Consider the following 16,293-nt stretch of genomic DNA (forward strand, 5'->3'; position numbering starts at 1 on the left):
GAGTTTGTACGTATGACGTTTTGAACAGTCTTCCGTGAGGACAAGTGTAGGGAAAAATGAATTGATTTTGTGAACCAACCGGTACTTTGAAGTTGTCAATCAACAACAATCATTACCGATGCCTCCTGAAGCTCTTATAAAACTGGTTACTGGAAACATTCCTCATATTACTATCAAAAGGCCGCGGTTCGCAGTCTGCTGCAAACCTGAGACGCAATCGAAATTTTTTATACCTGTTTCAAATTCTCCTATCCCTGCTGTATGTTTAGCTATGGCTTTGTGAACACGGAAAAAGGAACTCCTCAACGTTTGATTATAAATTTTTTTTGAAGCATTTTAATGTTCGTCTTCCTAGCTACATATTTTTTGATGAACTGATAGGGAAACAAGATTTGAGAAAAAGACCGGAGGTCTTGTTTGCTCAATGAGGGTTACAAACAGAGAATAACAAGAAAATAAGCAATTCACAGGTTCACTAGAAAAATGAACTATATGAAAAACTGAGTTTATTTATGTTATTACAATTAAGTTACTGATAATTTGAACATATGCAACGGCGTGGAATCTACATCTTTTTCCGTTTCCGCTTTCGGTTTCAACTAGGTTCCTAATGATGATAATCACAAAGTTCCGACTCGCTCATGGTTACAGATTAAATGATAACAGATCGTGAAAACAATGCAAAAGTCAATGAAAGAAACAAGTCGGGAAATGCAAGTAAGGCCGGCGGCGGTTTTGACAATTGCATCAAGTCAACGCATAATGGCAGAGGGAAATACAATGACAGATGCCAGCAATCGACGCCGCTATCGACGCTTCATCCCCGTCCGTTAGGCTTCGGGCTTGTTTTAATCCAGTGACCTCGGTGTACACGTTACAGTAGTTCTAGCAGTTTTTGCAAAACTTGAAATATTTTCCAAAATGTTTCATCACTGCGACTGCATTGGTAATTAAATTCAATCCAGTGGCGTCGATGTCTTGGGCCTTAACGCTTTGTCAATTTTCCTCCTCACTGGGTAAGTACGCTTCGCACCTTTAATCTTGGTGAAACCAAGCTCTACAGAGACGAATTGCTCGTCATGTGTAGTGAAAACGATGGACTTGTGGGCACCGAAACTGCTTCCTTGAAGCGACTAAGCTCGATTCGGTTTCTTTGCATAGACCTGGGCTTGTTAACTAGTGATGTTCTCTCTTGGAATTACCACATTACCAATATTACAGCTAAGGCAAATAGTATTTTAGGCCTTATAAAAAGAACATGTCGGGATGTCAATGATGTCACAACTCTTAAGATTCTGTAATGTAGTCTTGTGAGGCCTAAGGTTGAATATGCCTCTCAGGTGTGGAATCCCTCTACGAAGAGTAACATTAGTCGTATAGAGTCAATTCAAAGAAGGGCAACCAAATTTATTCTTAAAAGTTATGACAATTATTTGGTTAGCCTACGTGAACTCCGCTTGTTATCTTAGAGGATAGGAGATTTATTACGGATGTTGTTTTCTTTTATAAGGTGGTTAGTAATCATGTTCGCCTGACCATTGATTCTAGGGTTCGGTTCTCTAGGGATGTTGACATATGTATTGAGAAGTATGGATACTCCAAACCTTTTCACCAGCTTTTCTAGGACTAATTTATTTTAATTTAGCTTTATGAGGAGAATAGTTGGGGAATGGAATAGTCTCCCTCTTGATATTCGAGAAGCATCATCCGTGGCAGATTTTAAGTTGAAGGTTTCTACATTTTTAAATCTTTGAATTTCTGTATATACATTTTTGATTTTTTTTTTTAGCTTTTATGTGTGTACATTAGCAGGTCTATAAATAGGTTGGAGTTTCCTCCTAGAATGGTGCTGCGGCGCTTTTTGAGGATTCTTCCCATTTCAACACATTATCATGTAAATAATTTTATTGTTGTTGTTGTTGTTGTTGTTGTTGAAATAAAGCTCAATAGATTGAGTGAACTTTGTACTTCAACGTCGTCTTCAGGTCTGGTAGTAAATTTTGTACGTAAAGCTTGATTATTTGCTCCAATTATTCAATCAATTCCTCTGTATCGAGCGTTGGTACAGCAAAACATAATCACACAACGCCATAGCGAGGGTCTGTTCTCTTGTAACTATAAAAAGCTGATCTTCCTGCGTTGTTTTAAACTCGTAACCTCGAAGTGCAATCCCAAGAATTAAACGCGAGCGTTATGGCTAATTGGGCAAATTATGAGCGTTATGGCTAATTGGGCATTATGGCTAATTGGTCTCGATTTCGGAGAGGTGAGTCCTCGCAATTGTTCCTAAACAAATGAGGCTCTTTCTTAGAAATAAAAAAAATATCAACAATCCTTCCGACGCAGGTGTTTTCTGAGCTTGACATTAAAGCCACCCCACCAAACGTGATGTTTTTAGTTTAGCCATGAAATAACCTGCAGTGTAAGCGTTTTATTAGGGCGAGTTAAAAGAAGTGCGCGATCGTGGAGTTAGAGTTGATGGCACCCCTTCCTTACTTTTTTATTGTCACTCCCCTTGATAAATATTTCTTTCTCTCCCCAGCCTTCTGCTTCCATTAAATCAAAGATGACGGCCATAATGTTTTGCTAAGAAAATACTAGGCACTTGCTCGCCAAATTATTCATGGTCTGCAAGCTAGCCACGAAAATTATCAGTTACCCACAAAAAGCGAGGATGTATTCACCAAAATACTCCCTCTAATGATTAGACATTGCTATTATAAACGGTGATACATGTATGTATGATGCACGATCCGCGCAGTAGAGAGCGCTATTTATGCAATAGCGACAATCAGACCTGAAAAAAATCAGGCCTGTACGGGATTCGAACCACTGACCTCTGCGATACTAGTGCAGCGCTCTACCAATTGAGCTAACAAGCCAACTGGGAGCAGGCCGTTAAATTGATTCGTAATAAACCCGTGATGATAAATCAGATACGATGAAATTATCGTAGATGATATATGCTTTACGAAGGACGCGACCCTCGTACGTACGACTTTTTGCATGACACCCCTGCAGGTCTACGTAAGCCTGATAGGAATCATGATACGATGAATATATGAAGTTCATATATTTTGAACTGCGGTTATAGATATGTATGATGCACGATCCTCGCAGTAGAGAGCGCTATTTATGCAATAGCGACAATCAGACCTGAAAAAAATCAGGCCTGTACGGTCTACATAAGCCTGATAGGAATCATGATGATTCCTTACACCTCACACGCGACGCGCGCGCGAATGTTTTACGGAAGACACCCCTTTGGTCTACGGTAACCTAATAGTAATCACGATGTCACACAATGTAAAAAGAGGACATTCTTAGAAATAGTAATATTTTCAAATTAAAAAGTCCCATAAAAATCGTTATGAAACCTTGCTGAAGGTTGATTTTCAGGAAGTCTTTCCTCAGTCTGAAGAAAAACCAACAAATTCCCTGAAGCTCTTGACTTTGGATTGTTATGTCAGCCGCATAAACCAAGATATGGAGGAGAGTAAACATACAGATGCTATGGAAAATGCATTGTTTCCACAAACGGCTCCGCGAGAGTTTTGCAGTTTGATACAGAAACTCTTTGAAATTATGAATCAATTTTGAGTGGTCCTAATACTCTAAGTATGTGGGTAATTTTTTTTTTCCATTTTAGTTGATGCCTCCAATACAATGAACAGTTAGTGAGTAGTAGATTTAATCTAAAGAAGATTGCCATTGAACACATGCATTAGTATTATCATATTTGGTATATTTATCATCATTGTTATAACTATTATAACTAATGCTATAATTACCATACGTATTATCATCAAGAAAATAATGATCAAATTTAATCTTGCTTTACTAGACTCTTTCACTTTTGTTTCCTCAGCATGGTTTCTTGCGTAGATAAATGTATTTACAAATTGTCTGATAGGCTAATGACAACGCATTCAACAGCAACGAACCCTGGATTTTTTGCTGTAGCACTCCACATTAAATGTTTATCCCTTATAATCTGGGTTTTACCGATATTTCGAGCTGCAGTATGAATCAAAGTCGTTAACACTCTCTCCGTAAGGTTTCATGGGTCTCAATGAGGTTAACCGTTAACCCGCGTAAACGAACGAAAAAATTACTCGTTAGGCGTGGAATTTGAAAAAAATTTAACTGTCAGTCGTAAAAAAAGCTAAGCGTAAAAAACAGTTTCTGGCGGCAACAGTGGAGTGATATTAACTGTTAGCCGTAAATTGGCCAAAATTTTAACCATCTTAATCATTTTAACCATTATCTCTTTGAGACCCTTTTACATAATTGTTTCAGAGGAGCGTCATCGAATATTTACTGATCGTTGTATAAATATTGTTCTAAACATTGTACCAATATTGTGCTGACCATTGTATCAATAGTGATCAATGTACTTTTCATTCGAGTGTGAATAATCTAAGGAACCAGTCATTTTCTTATCGCGGGTGGGGGGAGGGGGTGGGGCGTCGGATTTTTTTAGGGGTGATTACACGGTTTTTAAGGAGAGCGGAGTGGGGATCAGTCTTTGCTAACAGAGCGTAGAGTGAAAAATATAGAAAATTAATGGGAAATGAGGAAGGATCATTGCAATATTATAGAACTTCCGGGGTTATAACTAAATCTAAAAAAGTCAGCGACGAGAAACTCGTCACTTCCATCACAAAGTTTTCAAAGACGTTCAAGAGCGCATTTGAATTAGTTCTAAGGAGACCACTGCGGTGTCACGGCGAAACAATCTCCTAACAAGGAACTTATAACTGCGTCTGTAACTTGAGCTTCGAAAGCCGTAGATAAACGGATTTGCTGAACAGCTGAGAAGTGTAACATACTGTGCAAAATGCCGGAGTTGTTTTAGATACGCAATCTTCACCTTGTTAAAATTCAGTATGATCATAAGTCCGTAAGGTATAAAAGCTGTGAAAAACAACACAGTTAACAAGATCAGCAGGATTACTAATCTTCTCTTTTCTCTTGTTTCCTCTAGGGTTTCTGCTCGTTCACTTTTGTTGCTGCAAATTGTTTTCTTGAAGTAGAGGCCGTATACAATTTTGGAATAACAATACGCGATAATGATGAACGGAATTAAAGTCACAACAATAAAGAGAAAATCGACGTAGATTTCCAAGTTTTTTAAATTTGCACTGCAAACATTCGTTATTGAATTATGAGAGAAGCTTGCGAACAGCGGGGTCACCAATGCTGTGGCAACGACCCAAATGGCAGTAATGACGTAAGCAACGTTACCTTTAGTGAGCCTGGTGGAGTTGATGAGCGGTTTCACCAGAGCGTTGTAACTTTCAATGGCTAGAAGAGTCATAGTCAATGAATTCACTAAGAGTGTGACAATGGCAATGGTGTTGTTGATAATAAACGCGCAATGAAAACTGAGAAGTGCCCTCGGTGAGGTGGGACGAATTCTCCTGGCGAGAACATGGATTGCCGTAAACAGTAACGTAGTGATGTCAGCAGCTGCCACATTTACCAGAAGGAAATTAGTAGTTGTTCGCATGCTGCGTATCATTTTGATGACTGTTATGACAAGTGAGTTGCCTGCAATACCAACTATGATGATCAACCAGAAGATGACCGTACCAACGTCTACAGTGGACTGGCCTGACGGGTACGAATGATCTTTTGACACGTTTGTGTTTGTCGTGAAGCTGTCATTTGATATGGAAGACATTGTGTTCCTTCAGCTGTCACTTCTCTACTGCGGCGGAGGATTCGAAGAGTTTTATCTGGAACAAAGTGTTAACATGAAAGTAAAGATAGTCAGTACGTAGGGATGCTTAGTTTAGCCTTCACATTGACACAGAACAATTCTAAAGGCTTGGCCAATTGGATTCTTTGACTTACATAGCGGCAAAATCTAAAGTGGGGAATAACATATCAATTAGAATCCGGGTCATTCAAAGGACTTCAACACTGAATGTTGTAATTTTTCAAGTCGAGATGATCACAGATCCCTTCATGAAAAATCTATACTTGGGAAGGGAGGGAAGGAGAGACCAGAAAGGTTGCACAATGTGGCGTATGTTGACGTACGCTATTCGCTTGAGGATGGATCAAAAATTGGAGTCGTTTCTATTGATAAATAAAACTCATTATTATCGAACTGCCCTTCGTAAAGTACAAGTAACGCGCGGAACGAGTACAAATATTACGCGATATTTGTACTCCAGAAATCTCCGCGAAATTCGCCCGCACTGAAATAACAATTTGGCGAGTTGGATAATATATCTCTTATTAGATGTTTTGTTGTGTAGCATTGCTGATTATTTTTACTCGTTGTTTGTATTTTTGCTCGTCCTATGGGCTCGTCAAAATACGGCGCAACTCGTGAGATAATTATTGCATCGAAAATAATTTATTTTATATTTATTTTAAAATTATAATTATTGCATCGAAAAATAAAAATTTTCGAAAAAAATTGGAAGATGTACCTCTCAACACCCTTCAGGTATTTAAAAGATTATTTGAGCAGGAATGAAGATTTCCATTTAAAATCTGAATTGGAAAGGTATTCTTCAATGAATGGTAGATCTATAGTTTTAACTAAAGAATGATCAAGCTACTGTACCACATACTATGCAATGATACTGCAATTATTTTAACCCTTGACTCCCGGATGTGATTAACCTGTAACTTCTCCCTTTACTATCCCTACATTATCCAGCTAACAGGTAGTGAGAATAATCAAACTTATCAGGAAGAAGTTGCTATCTTGATCTAACACCAAATTCTCGTGATTCATTCTCAAGGAAATATATAGCAACTGGAGAGGAGGGGAGAGTCAACAATCGGATCTTGGGAGTTAAAGGGTTACTTCCGAGGAAATAGCCCATTTTCGAATTACCGTTTGGCCTCATTTTCAAAACGAGTCCTGGTGCTCATCCTTTCATATGATAATAATAATTTTTCATTCACATGCAAATGAAACTCATTTTCACAAGAATGGTTGAGCACCAGGCCTCGTTTTGAAAAAGAGGCCAAGGATAATTCGGAAATGGGCTATTGAATGAGCCCTTCCGTTTTCTTGTTCAGGGTCAAGCTACAAACGTTTGGAAGATCCATATTCTACCTTGACCTTCGATAATCACAAAAAAAAATTAACTTATAAACGCGAAAAATAAAAATAAGCGAGTGAAAAACACACTTGCTAATCCATTTTGAATAAAGGAGCTTAAAAAACTGAGTGAAATTCATAAGATAGTTAGAACCGCTTACTCGCATTACTCACTGTAAAGCTGAGTAGTAATGATTATTTTCGTTTTTAAAAAAGAAACAATGGTAAGTATCATGATTTGTGGTGCAAAATAAACACGTTCGTATTCACCCGAAGTTTATCTGCTGGCAGTTAATGTAATTATCTTTTAAGCATTTACTATTACGAACTGAGATAGCAAAAATATATTGGACATAGCATTCAAATGGATCGTACTTACACACATACGGTTTCAATAACGGCGACACGGTCAAAACATGATAACATCCGATTGACAAAAATACCGTAAAAACTAAAAAGTTTGATGAAAGAGGTGAATTTTTTTTCTTTTTTATTTTTCATATTTGTGACAATCATTTTATGGCGCATGACTTGAACTGAGTATCCATCGAAAAGCGAACCCCTCTGGCTAGCTTATTGCCATGTACAAAGTGAAAAACCAAGGTTAAATCCATAAATTCTATCGGCGATAATCCCTGATTTCAATAATGGACTCTGTAAAGCTTTTTGTGAAAGAATATAAGATCAGAAAGTTCATCACTCAACGAGTTCTAAGTGTTAAGAGCACAGTTCCTCTGACGCACAGTCATAAAGCCTTTCATTTTGCTTCCAGCTCTATTAGAATCTGCTTAGAGTCTCAAGATCTATCCCTAAATTAAATCAAATTGTTTTAGCGACAATGCCATTAAAACAAGACAATACCTGGGTCAATGTTACCTCTAGATCTCGTTTTACCAAAAGCTTGCGAAGTTCGTATCTGCATGCGCGAGACGTATTCCATCCCCTTGCTTTCAATATAAATGAAAATTTTCTCTAACATGTTAGCGTTTTAATTAACGGAGGAAGTAGGGGACAACTTGTCAATGTTCCGATGCCTCTTCTGTCGTTATGAGCAATCATAGTTACTGCAGCGGCACATATTGAGCTGCATTTCCCGAGCATTAGCCAATGGAAAAAAAATCTCCGTCACTTTAATTCTTTAAGTTTCCTGAAAACAAAGAGATTTTTGCCATTTGAGTGCCTCGAGCAAAATGGGCCGAAAATATAGATGATTAGATCTGGCGGAAATGTTCATGAAATTTGCCCGTGGTTGCTGTCTTCAACTCAGCATGTACCGACAGGTCGCAATTTATGATGAAATTTTAAAGCTGCCGAATCATTACGAGAAGTTGTGGAAAATGAGTTTTTTTTTTGTTAGCCTGGAAAACAAGACTCCATCACGCGCTAAGGGATCCCACTACTTTATTACTTTTGAATTTGTATTTTCAGCCTTTTCGTCCACAGCTTTTAATACAATTTCCTTGCTTTTGTAATTCTCTCCTAGATCGTGGCAAGAGAGTTTCAACACTTGGAGAAGAATTCATAAACATTAGCCTAAAATCATAAATAACTTACTTCCCTCTAATGTATTTTCACATGACAACCACTCGGTGCTTTCATCACAGCAGATAATGTCTTCAATCGTAATGTAACTCTTCAAAGAGTTTTTTTCCACGTAAGCTCATTAGCATTTTTGAAATGCATTAATGCTCTTAATGTTAAACAAAACTTGTCTTGTTGTGGCTGAAATTACCTCTTTGCTGGTAATTGTTCATCTTAAAAGATAAATTTAATTCTCAGGTTTCCGTAAAATAATTTTGATATCTCGCAATTTTGTTTGAAGTGAAAACTCCCCGAATTTTCAATAAGATCCTTTATTTGTCACAGTATCAGATGTAATTTTGTTGATAAACTTTCAATTTGATGGATGAATTTTTTTCCGAAGATTTGACTATGTTCAGAACAGATGCTGTTCATACTATCCATTTAAAGAAACTGGACACCCTAACCGACGAGATATGTACATGATTTTCCGAAGCTAAGAACGATTTTTAGATGAAAACTGAATCTTGACTGTCCATTATTTAAGTATTTCCCTATTCGATGGCTGAGTATATCCTTGATATGGCGCAAAAAAAACCCGCGCAATAAATTACACGAGGGTTCTTGTTGTTGTTGTTGCTCTATGCTTGTAAACTGTGGAGGAACAAGCACCATTTTATAAATGCATGGTGTGATATGAACACCTACGCGTGGAAGGAAATATACAGAAGTAGGTGCTTAACTTAAATAGAAAGAGAATGGATATGATGCAAAAGATTAACGAGGATTGTATGCAGACGGCAAACTTACTCTTAGTTTAAAATTGTAAATGCGCAGAAGTAGTTGATTTTAAGGTAATCAGTCGTTTCCCCAACGTGTCAATTCGCCAACGACCAGTTCGCCAACGTATGAAGTCGGTTTGCCAATGTCCTGGATCAGTTCGCCAAAGCTTATATGTCAGTTCACCAACGTCCAAAATAATTTTTGAAAAAGGTTTGAAATGTATTTACAAATGACCAGAGGAATAAAATTTTACCTTTGGTGTATTATGGGTGTTCGAAATTGTCCGTTCAGTTTCACTCTCAAAAATCTCTATCCAATGTATACAACTGGTTGTTGGCGAAATGACACGTTGGCGAAACGACTGGCTTTCGCATCTAATTACTATCTTTAGTTTTTTAGTTATATATTTAAGAAAGAATTTCAAGAAACCATAGAATAGTAGCATTTCTGTGTGACCATCTACGTATCTCAACCTTGATCGATATCCGATGAGACCATGGTAGTGAAGATTTAAGATGTGGTCTGTATTTGATCTCTTTGATTGTGAACCAATAAGATTAAATAAGATAAAAGAGAAAAAAGCTTTTTTATTCGTACTAATGCGCTTATGTTTGCTTTCTTCTACTTTTCTTTATATAGAAAACACAACGCTTGAAAGAATACATTTGCATTTTGAGAGCAATTTTGTTATTAGTGATTCAGGTGCCCCGATCAAATCTAGGAAACTTTCAATTATACTTTGCTTTTACGCGAAGACCGAACCAACTAACCCCATTGTCTACTAGAAAAAAAAAAAAAAAAAAAAAAAAAAAAAAGAAAGAAAAAAACCAAATCCTTATTTTTCCAAAATAATTTGTTAAGTCAGATTTTACATTTAGGTCAACTTTTATGTTAAAAGCGAGTAGAAATCTCAACCTGATATAATTTGACAGATCAAAAATTAAAGAAAACTAAAAAACTATTTCACACAGTAAATTCAAATTGAAGCTAGTTCTGCGAGGCAAGAACACAGCGGTAGGTAAAGGGAACGGAGAAGACATATTGATTGATCTTTTAACATTGAAAATTGCTTGAATTGTTTAAACTCCAACATAAACAATTCTTTTGTAATTATGCCAGCACGGGTTTAAATCCAGTAATTTTTCTCCTGAAAACTTACACGAGTAGTTTCCGGAGAGTTCCAGAAAAGAGAATATAAACAATTAAATTCACTTTTACCTTTAGATACTCTGTAAAGTCTGTTTATATCCACAAAATTCACCTTGTTAGAGCCGGAAGCATTGATATCTCTACGACTTTGATTTGATCTTTAATAGAAAGTAAAGATTAGGCGGGTGAGGCTTCATTTTTAAGCTTTCAAATCTAAATGTTATAAAATTTTGATGAAGAAATAAAACTGAGCTTGGCCTTAAGCGTAGATTTTACACAAGTTTTAGAGTGATAATATGAATTCGTCTCAAGCGCAAAGGATCGGATCAATCAGACAACTGATAAAGTTTTCTTTAATCTTCCCTCTGTACACAACGGACTCAGTGCTACAAATCAGTTATATTGGACTGATATTCTTGAGAGTCAAACGACCATCGATGATTGCAAATATTCTCGTTGCCTACATTGTTTATGATAACGGGAGACCTGCGCATGGAAATCGATCTGATAAAGCCTTCACTTCACTCGTGAAAAGTGACCTTTTGCGCCGGAGCTTAACCGGTTTCTTTAGCATTAGGCGACTTAGGTTATTCTCCCGCTTGATGAGATGCAATGGTAGGTTAAACCAGCGCCGCTGTGTATAGACTCGTTTATGTTACTGTCACCCTAATGACATACCACTGCGGTAGAAGCAGCGGTTGAGAATTTATAGGAATTTGCCTGATAAGTAAAAATATCTTCATGGGAAGTTAAATCACTGTACGGTCGATTGAGACGACAGAAAAGTTTTCAATTTGAACAAATAGGTAAACCAAACTAGCCCTTCTTTATGCTGTAAGATTTTAACAGTCGACCGCTAAAACCGTTTAGCTGGGCTTGATTATTTCCTATACATCTTAAAGCAAATATCCAGTTTTCACACTCTTCTTTTTGAACGTCAGGAAACGTCAATCATGACTTAACAAATGTTTGGACTCACCTGTAGTGATACAAGTCGAAAGAGGGCGCTGGATGGAAAGAAGCGATTATGAGGCTCAGATCTTTGCTCGAGGTCTTTGGCCTTTTTTTTTTTTTTTTTTTTTTTTCTTTTTTCTTTCGTAAACTGAAACCCGTCAGTCAAGAATAGTTATTTGTGTAAAATTAAATTAGCTGTCGTAACTGACCTTGACAAACTGAGGACCCGAAGAGCCATAGGCGTTAGAAGTCAGTAATAGGCAAACACTTTTGAACGAAATATTGAGATAAGGAGCAGACTCTAACAGAAAAATAAACATCTTTTCTTTCCCGACATAAAACAAAAATAAAGTTGACATTGCAAGAAGAAAATGTCGAAGAACAGTTTGCTGACGTATCAAAGGATTAAGTACAACGCGGACGATTATGGCGAGTTGCAGGTTTCTTTCTTAAATTGAACGAAAGGTTTTACAAAATCCAAAAACGTGGCTTAGATATGATCTCTAAATCAGATAACGAAAGGAAAAAAATAATAAAAAGCTGTAAGTTCGTAGTAGTGGCAGTTGATTAAGTTGTAATACTTACTTCGCAAAGCAAAAAAAGAACAGAAACAAACATACAAACCGCAATGATAAACAGGGGCCTGATTAAATTCTTTGCAATGCGATTTGTATCCCAGTATCACTTCATCATGATCTCTCTCAATAGAAAACTTGATGTAACGCGATAATCTCATAACTAGAAGCTAAGAAAAGTACTAAGTGGGTGAGGAGAATTGCTTTGTAACCAAAGTTGAATTAGATTTTCATTTTGAATGATTATCTGAGCCTCAAAAGTGCTGAGCACGAACGCTTTTTTCCATTCTGAGAGGAGAAATTAGTTGTATTTTGAGTATCTACTGAGAAATTTCTCTTAAATATTATATCAAACACCGTATTAAAACTGCAACGAAAAATCACTCACATATTTCGCAGAGGTTATCGAACGAACACGTTAACACTTCGAGATATTTCACTTTAAGCCGAAGAAGGTTATTTACCGCGATTAGTGTTAAAAAAAACAAAATTGAACAAGCTTACCTGGATTCAAAGAAAATCCTCCAGCTTTGAATATGGTCCATGCACTTTCTATGATCACCTTTTTTCACAAAAACGTTGGCTTCCCGCCTCGCTTTCCTAAAACATTACGCGGTAAAATTGAAAATAGTGCAGAACTCGATTTGGCTATTATGAATCAAGAATTTTGACCCAGTACATTGAATAATCGCGAGGATATCCTTTCAGAATTTTCGTCTATGTTTCTGCATTCAGTAATACTTAGTCCCAAAGGAAGTGTATTTGCTTAGATGAAGTTGAACTCTTTATAATCTATTGTGTAGAATGTCAGACCCTTATGTCATTTTTACAAAGCGGCCGAGTTGGAATGCCAATCACGTATATCTGGTTTGATGTATCTGGTGTCAACATCCCTACAGAAAACACTCTTTCTCTTTATTAAAAGCAAGGTCTACAATTGGTTAAACAAAAATCGTCACGCATGATAAGCATCAGGCATCCAGGAACTTTCCAAATGATCACGTTGGGATCCATATCCGGGATCACGTAGAGGGACATCTGTCTTGTGAGCGCAGTTGAAGTACGTGTGGATGACAGTTTCGTTGTCATCCGCAGTCGTTTTAACGCTGGATATGAATTTAATTATAAAAAAGAAATTGAATCATGTTTGATATTTCGCCGATTTCTTATGTCGTATCAAACAGAAAATATCAACGCAAGCGAAAAAAAGTCAACCAAAAACAGTTAGATTTTACGATATGTTTCCTAGGCCGATGGAATAGAACAATAAATTCACTGGCACATTTAAGTTTGTTTACATCGGATCCGATGGAATAATGAAAACGAAATAGACTCCGAAATCGTCATCATACAAACAAATGAAAAATAGATAGATTGCGATTCAACTTGATAGTTTTTTTTCGGAAATTTGCTTCGTTGGTGCCCATTCATGAACAGTGAGCACACGCTTTTCGTAGAAGCCCACTTATTTCTGTTTTAAATGATAAGGCATTTTTGAACAATTCAAGTCACGCGCGAGTTTTCCATTTGGAATAAAAAACAGATTTTAATTGCACCGTTATTAACCGTAAAGAAACTCGAGTTTGCTATTTTTCTTAAGTGGTAAGCATTATTTTGATAAAGCTCTACGCTTTCAATGCATCAGTCGGGCCCAAGTCGCCAAAAACTTGAAACGGAAATTATAACGGAGGTGACAACGGATGTAAGTTAGGATCACTAATTTTGCCACGAGACGGCGTTTCAGATCATTTTTTCCTTGAAAACTGCAATTTTCATCAGCTGAACCCATTGGACCGCGGTTTAAGTCACCCCTCAGGGCTTAATAACGGACATGACAGCAGATGGAGCAAATTCAGGCTCAAGGAATAAGGTTATTTTTGATAGTTCTATTAATTTCGTCTTTTAATGTTTCCTTCGTTGTTGGGCTGCTAGGAACATTTCAAGATAGTAATGAATGATAATAATAATGAACCCAAATCGCCAAAGTGGTTTTTGTAAGGGCCCTCAAGAAAGTATAAAAGAACTTTTTGAGGCCTACAACTGTAATTTGCTTAGGAGAACTTGTGCCTTTTTCACATAATGTATCTTTCAACAAAATATTACTTTGAATTGTTAAACTGATAATCGCAATTTGCACTTTAGGGATACAGGAACAACCGTGAAGCTATGGATTGGCTGTTGTGTCAACGGAAGTTTAGTAGCCGTTATAAAATAGTCGACATACAACAGCAGCTGTTTCTGTGGTCTTTAGATATGCTGGTTGTAAATTTTATATGACTTCCCCTTAGTGGTCGCGGAACATTTAGTTTGTTCACAGCTATGCAAATAAGTTCCAACAACACGCACAATAGCGATTAGGTCCTCACTAATTGAATTTTGCAGGTGTAAGAGGTGAGTCGATGTTTTACTTGCCGTGTTTTCGGGAAAAAAAATTAGGAAAGACATCAAAAATTAGAATACGTATTTGATGATAGTACCGTTTGACTGGAGTGTTTCTAACCTAAATTGTTTTCTATAAGTAGCCTTGAATCATTGTTTCTATTTGCACGTTCGCAATTAATTTTCAACCGTTTAGGTGACAAATTTAGACGCAAACCTGACGTAAATGGCAACGTGTTTGCTCAAAAGCAACAAGTTCTTTAGTAAAAAAAAAATTATTTTTATTAAAGGAAAAAGGTCTGTCTCACGTACGATAAAGGAAAAAGATGTCTTGTTTTCTTTACAGGCAATAAAAACCATAGAATACAATGCCGGTACAACCTGGAGCCAGGTGGCAATCTTGTCAATACTCCATTGTAAGGAGGAATTAATCGTCTTTGCTTATTGCGGGAAAGTAAAAAGATTCTTCTGCGGTTTCTGGTTTATTTACCCCCTTTCCAAAGCGACTTACGAATCTTAGACGAGTACTAGTCTTGCTGGTTAATCGGCAGATTATTCAACACAAGAAATAAAGATATGCCTTATTACAGAGCCTGGTTTTGGTCTTCGCAGATTTTTGGGAAGAGAAATAACGCTCTTTTTTCATTCAGCAATTATGATATAAAAATTATAACATGGTATAATGAATGAGACGTCCTCTAAGACCAAAATCGTGCTCTTTATGGAGGCATCTCTCTCTTTCTTTTCACTACGCTAGAGTCGTTAGACAACTACTTTTCTAAATTATTCAACCCTTTCAAGTACTTGACTTATCCCGTGTTTCTGATCCATTGTCTGGAGTTTTCTTAAAGAAAATTTTTCATCTTTTCTTGTGGATCTTTCATTGAACCAAAAATAATCCTTATGGATCTTTCGTTGAGCAAAATACTTGTCTCCTTACTCCGGATTTTTAAAGGTTCGGCGACTAACCCAGCTCATAAATAATCAAACTGAACATTCAATATGATTTTCTTTGGTATGTTTGTGATGTTGATTATTTTATAAAATTGATTTACTTGCAATTGGCGAACACATGCTTTTAATAATGTCAACTGTTCACAGAAAGTGGTAGGGTTTTTTTTGGCTTGCACCTCGACTGATTACCAATACTTACAGTCACTTCGTGGTAATTACGGTTTGGTGTACACATTCACTGAAAAATGCATGAGTACTTACCACCTCACTTGTCTATGCCATCGGATAAATTTTTAGTGGTTCTCACAATACCACTGGAGGATGGCGGTAATGTGCTATTCAAAAGGGACTGATAGTTTCAGTTTCTGAAAATCAAAACAGTTTTTCATCAGTTGCCGTTTTATGCAGCAATACGAAGCATGGCTTCACCCGCTGTTCGTATTTGGCTAACACGAACGCCTTCCGAAAATAATTATTGCAGCGGAGTTGGATGTAATTAATTTTAGCCTGAAATAACCAACAGAAGACACAATTAAAGTTCACGGTCGAGGCTTGCTACGATAGTATCAACGACTATTTAAAAAGTTACGAAGTGAGTTCCCAAGACTTACGCTTTCAGTTCTACAAATAGCGCTGCCCCAGCGAAAGCCGACACAGAAATTAAAATACCCGTTGCCTACTTGAGATTCAAAGTGAAACACGAACTGTGTCACGAACACGTCTCATCGAACAAAATTTGCTTTAGCAAACACATCATTATAAGCAAAGTCAAGTCACCCAAAAGAGACAACTGTGCCGGTATGATGTTTGCACGACATTTATTTAAAGGAAAAAAATAATTAGAATGACAAATGATTTGGAAAAGGCTTTTAAACTGTGACGTTACCGTGTCATTATTCTCAAGCGTTT

General features: G+C 37.0%; 1 protein-coding gene and 1 long non-coding RNA gene across 3 annotated transcripts; one reads left to right on the top strand and one right to left on the bottom strand.

Annotated features, from left to right (window-relative positions):
* Positions 1 to 3,662: 3,662 nt before the first annotated feature.
* On the bottom strand, positions 3,663 to 12,924 carry LOC111324632 (galanin receptor type 1-like). Of its 2 annotated transcripts, XM_088729302.1 has the most exons (3): positions 12,556 to 12,924; positions 5,248 to 5,741; positions 3,663 to 4,917 (listed from the first exon to the last, which is right to left on the bottom strand). In XM_088729302.1, exons 2-3 carry the CDS (start codon positions 5,684 to 5,686, stop codon positions 4,682 to 4,684), a joined length of 675 nt encoding a protein of 224 aa, XP_088585428.1. In that variant the 5' UTR covers positions 5,687 to 5,741; positions 12,556 to 12,924; the 3' UTR covers positions 3,663 to 4,681. The 2 variants fall into 2 exon arrangements, with proteins under 2 accessions (XP_088585428.1, XP_088585427.1); XM_088729301.1 differs by having other exon boundaries at positions 3,663 to 5,741; positions 12,556 to 12,923.
* A 608-nt stretch (positions 12,925 to 13,532) lies between these two features.
* Positions 13,533 to 15,132, top strand: LOC148725416 (uncharacterized). Its single transcript, XR_015990256.1, has 2 exons — positions 13,533 to 13,921; positions 14,194 to 15,132. It is a non-coding gene; the product is annotated as an uncharacterized LOC148725416 (long non-coding RNA).
* Positions 15,133 to 16,293: the final 1,161 nt, after the last annotated feature.

Source organism: Stylophora pistillata, chromosome 8 (assembly GCF_964205215.1).
Source record: "Stylophora pistillata chromosome 8, jaStyPist1.2, whole genome shotgun sequence".
Classification (NCBI taxonomy): domain Eukaryota; kingdom Metazoa; phylum Cnidaria; class Anthozoa; order Scleractinia; family Pocilloporidae; genus Stylophora; species Stylophora pistillata.

Coding starts and splice junctions, on each gene's coding strand:
- LOC111324632 (XM_088729301.1), bottom strand. CDS start 5,686: ATGTCTTCCATATCAAATGACAGCTTCACGACAAACACAAACGTGTCA.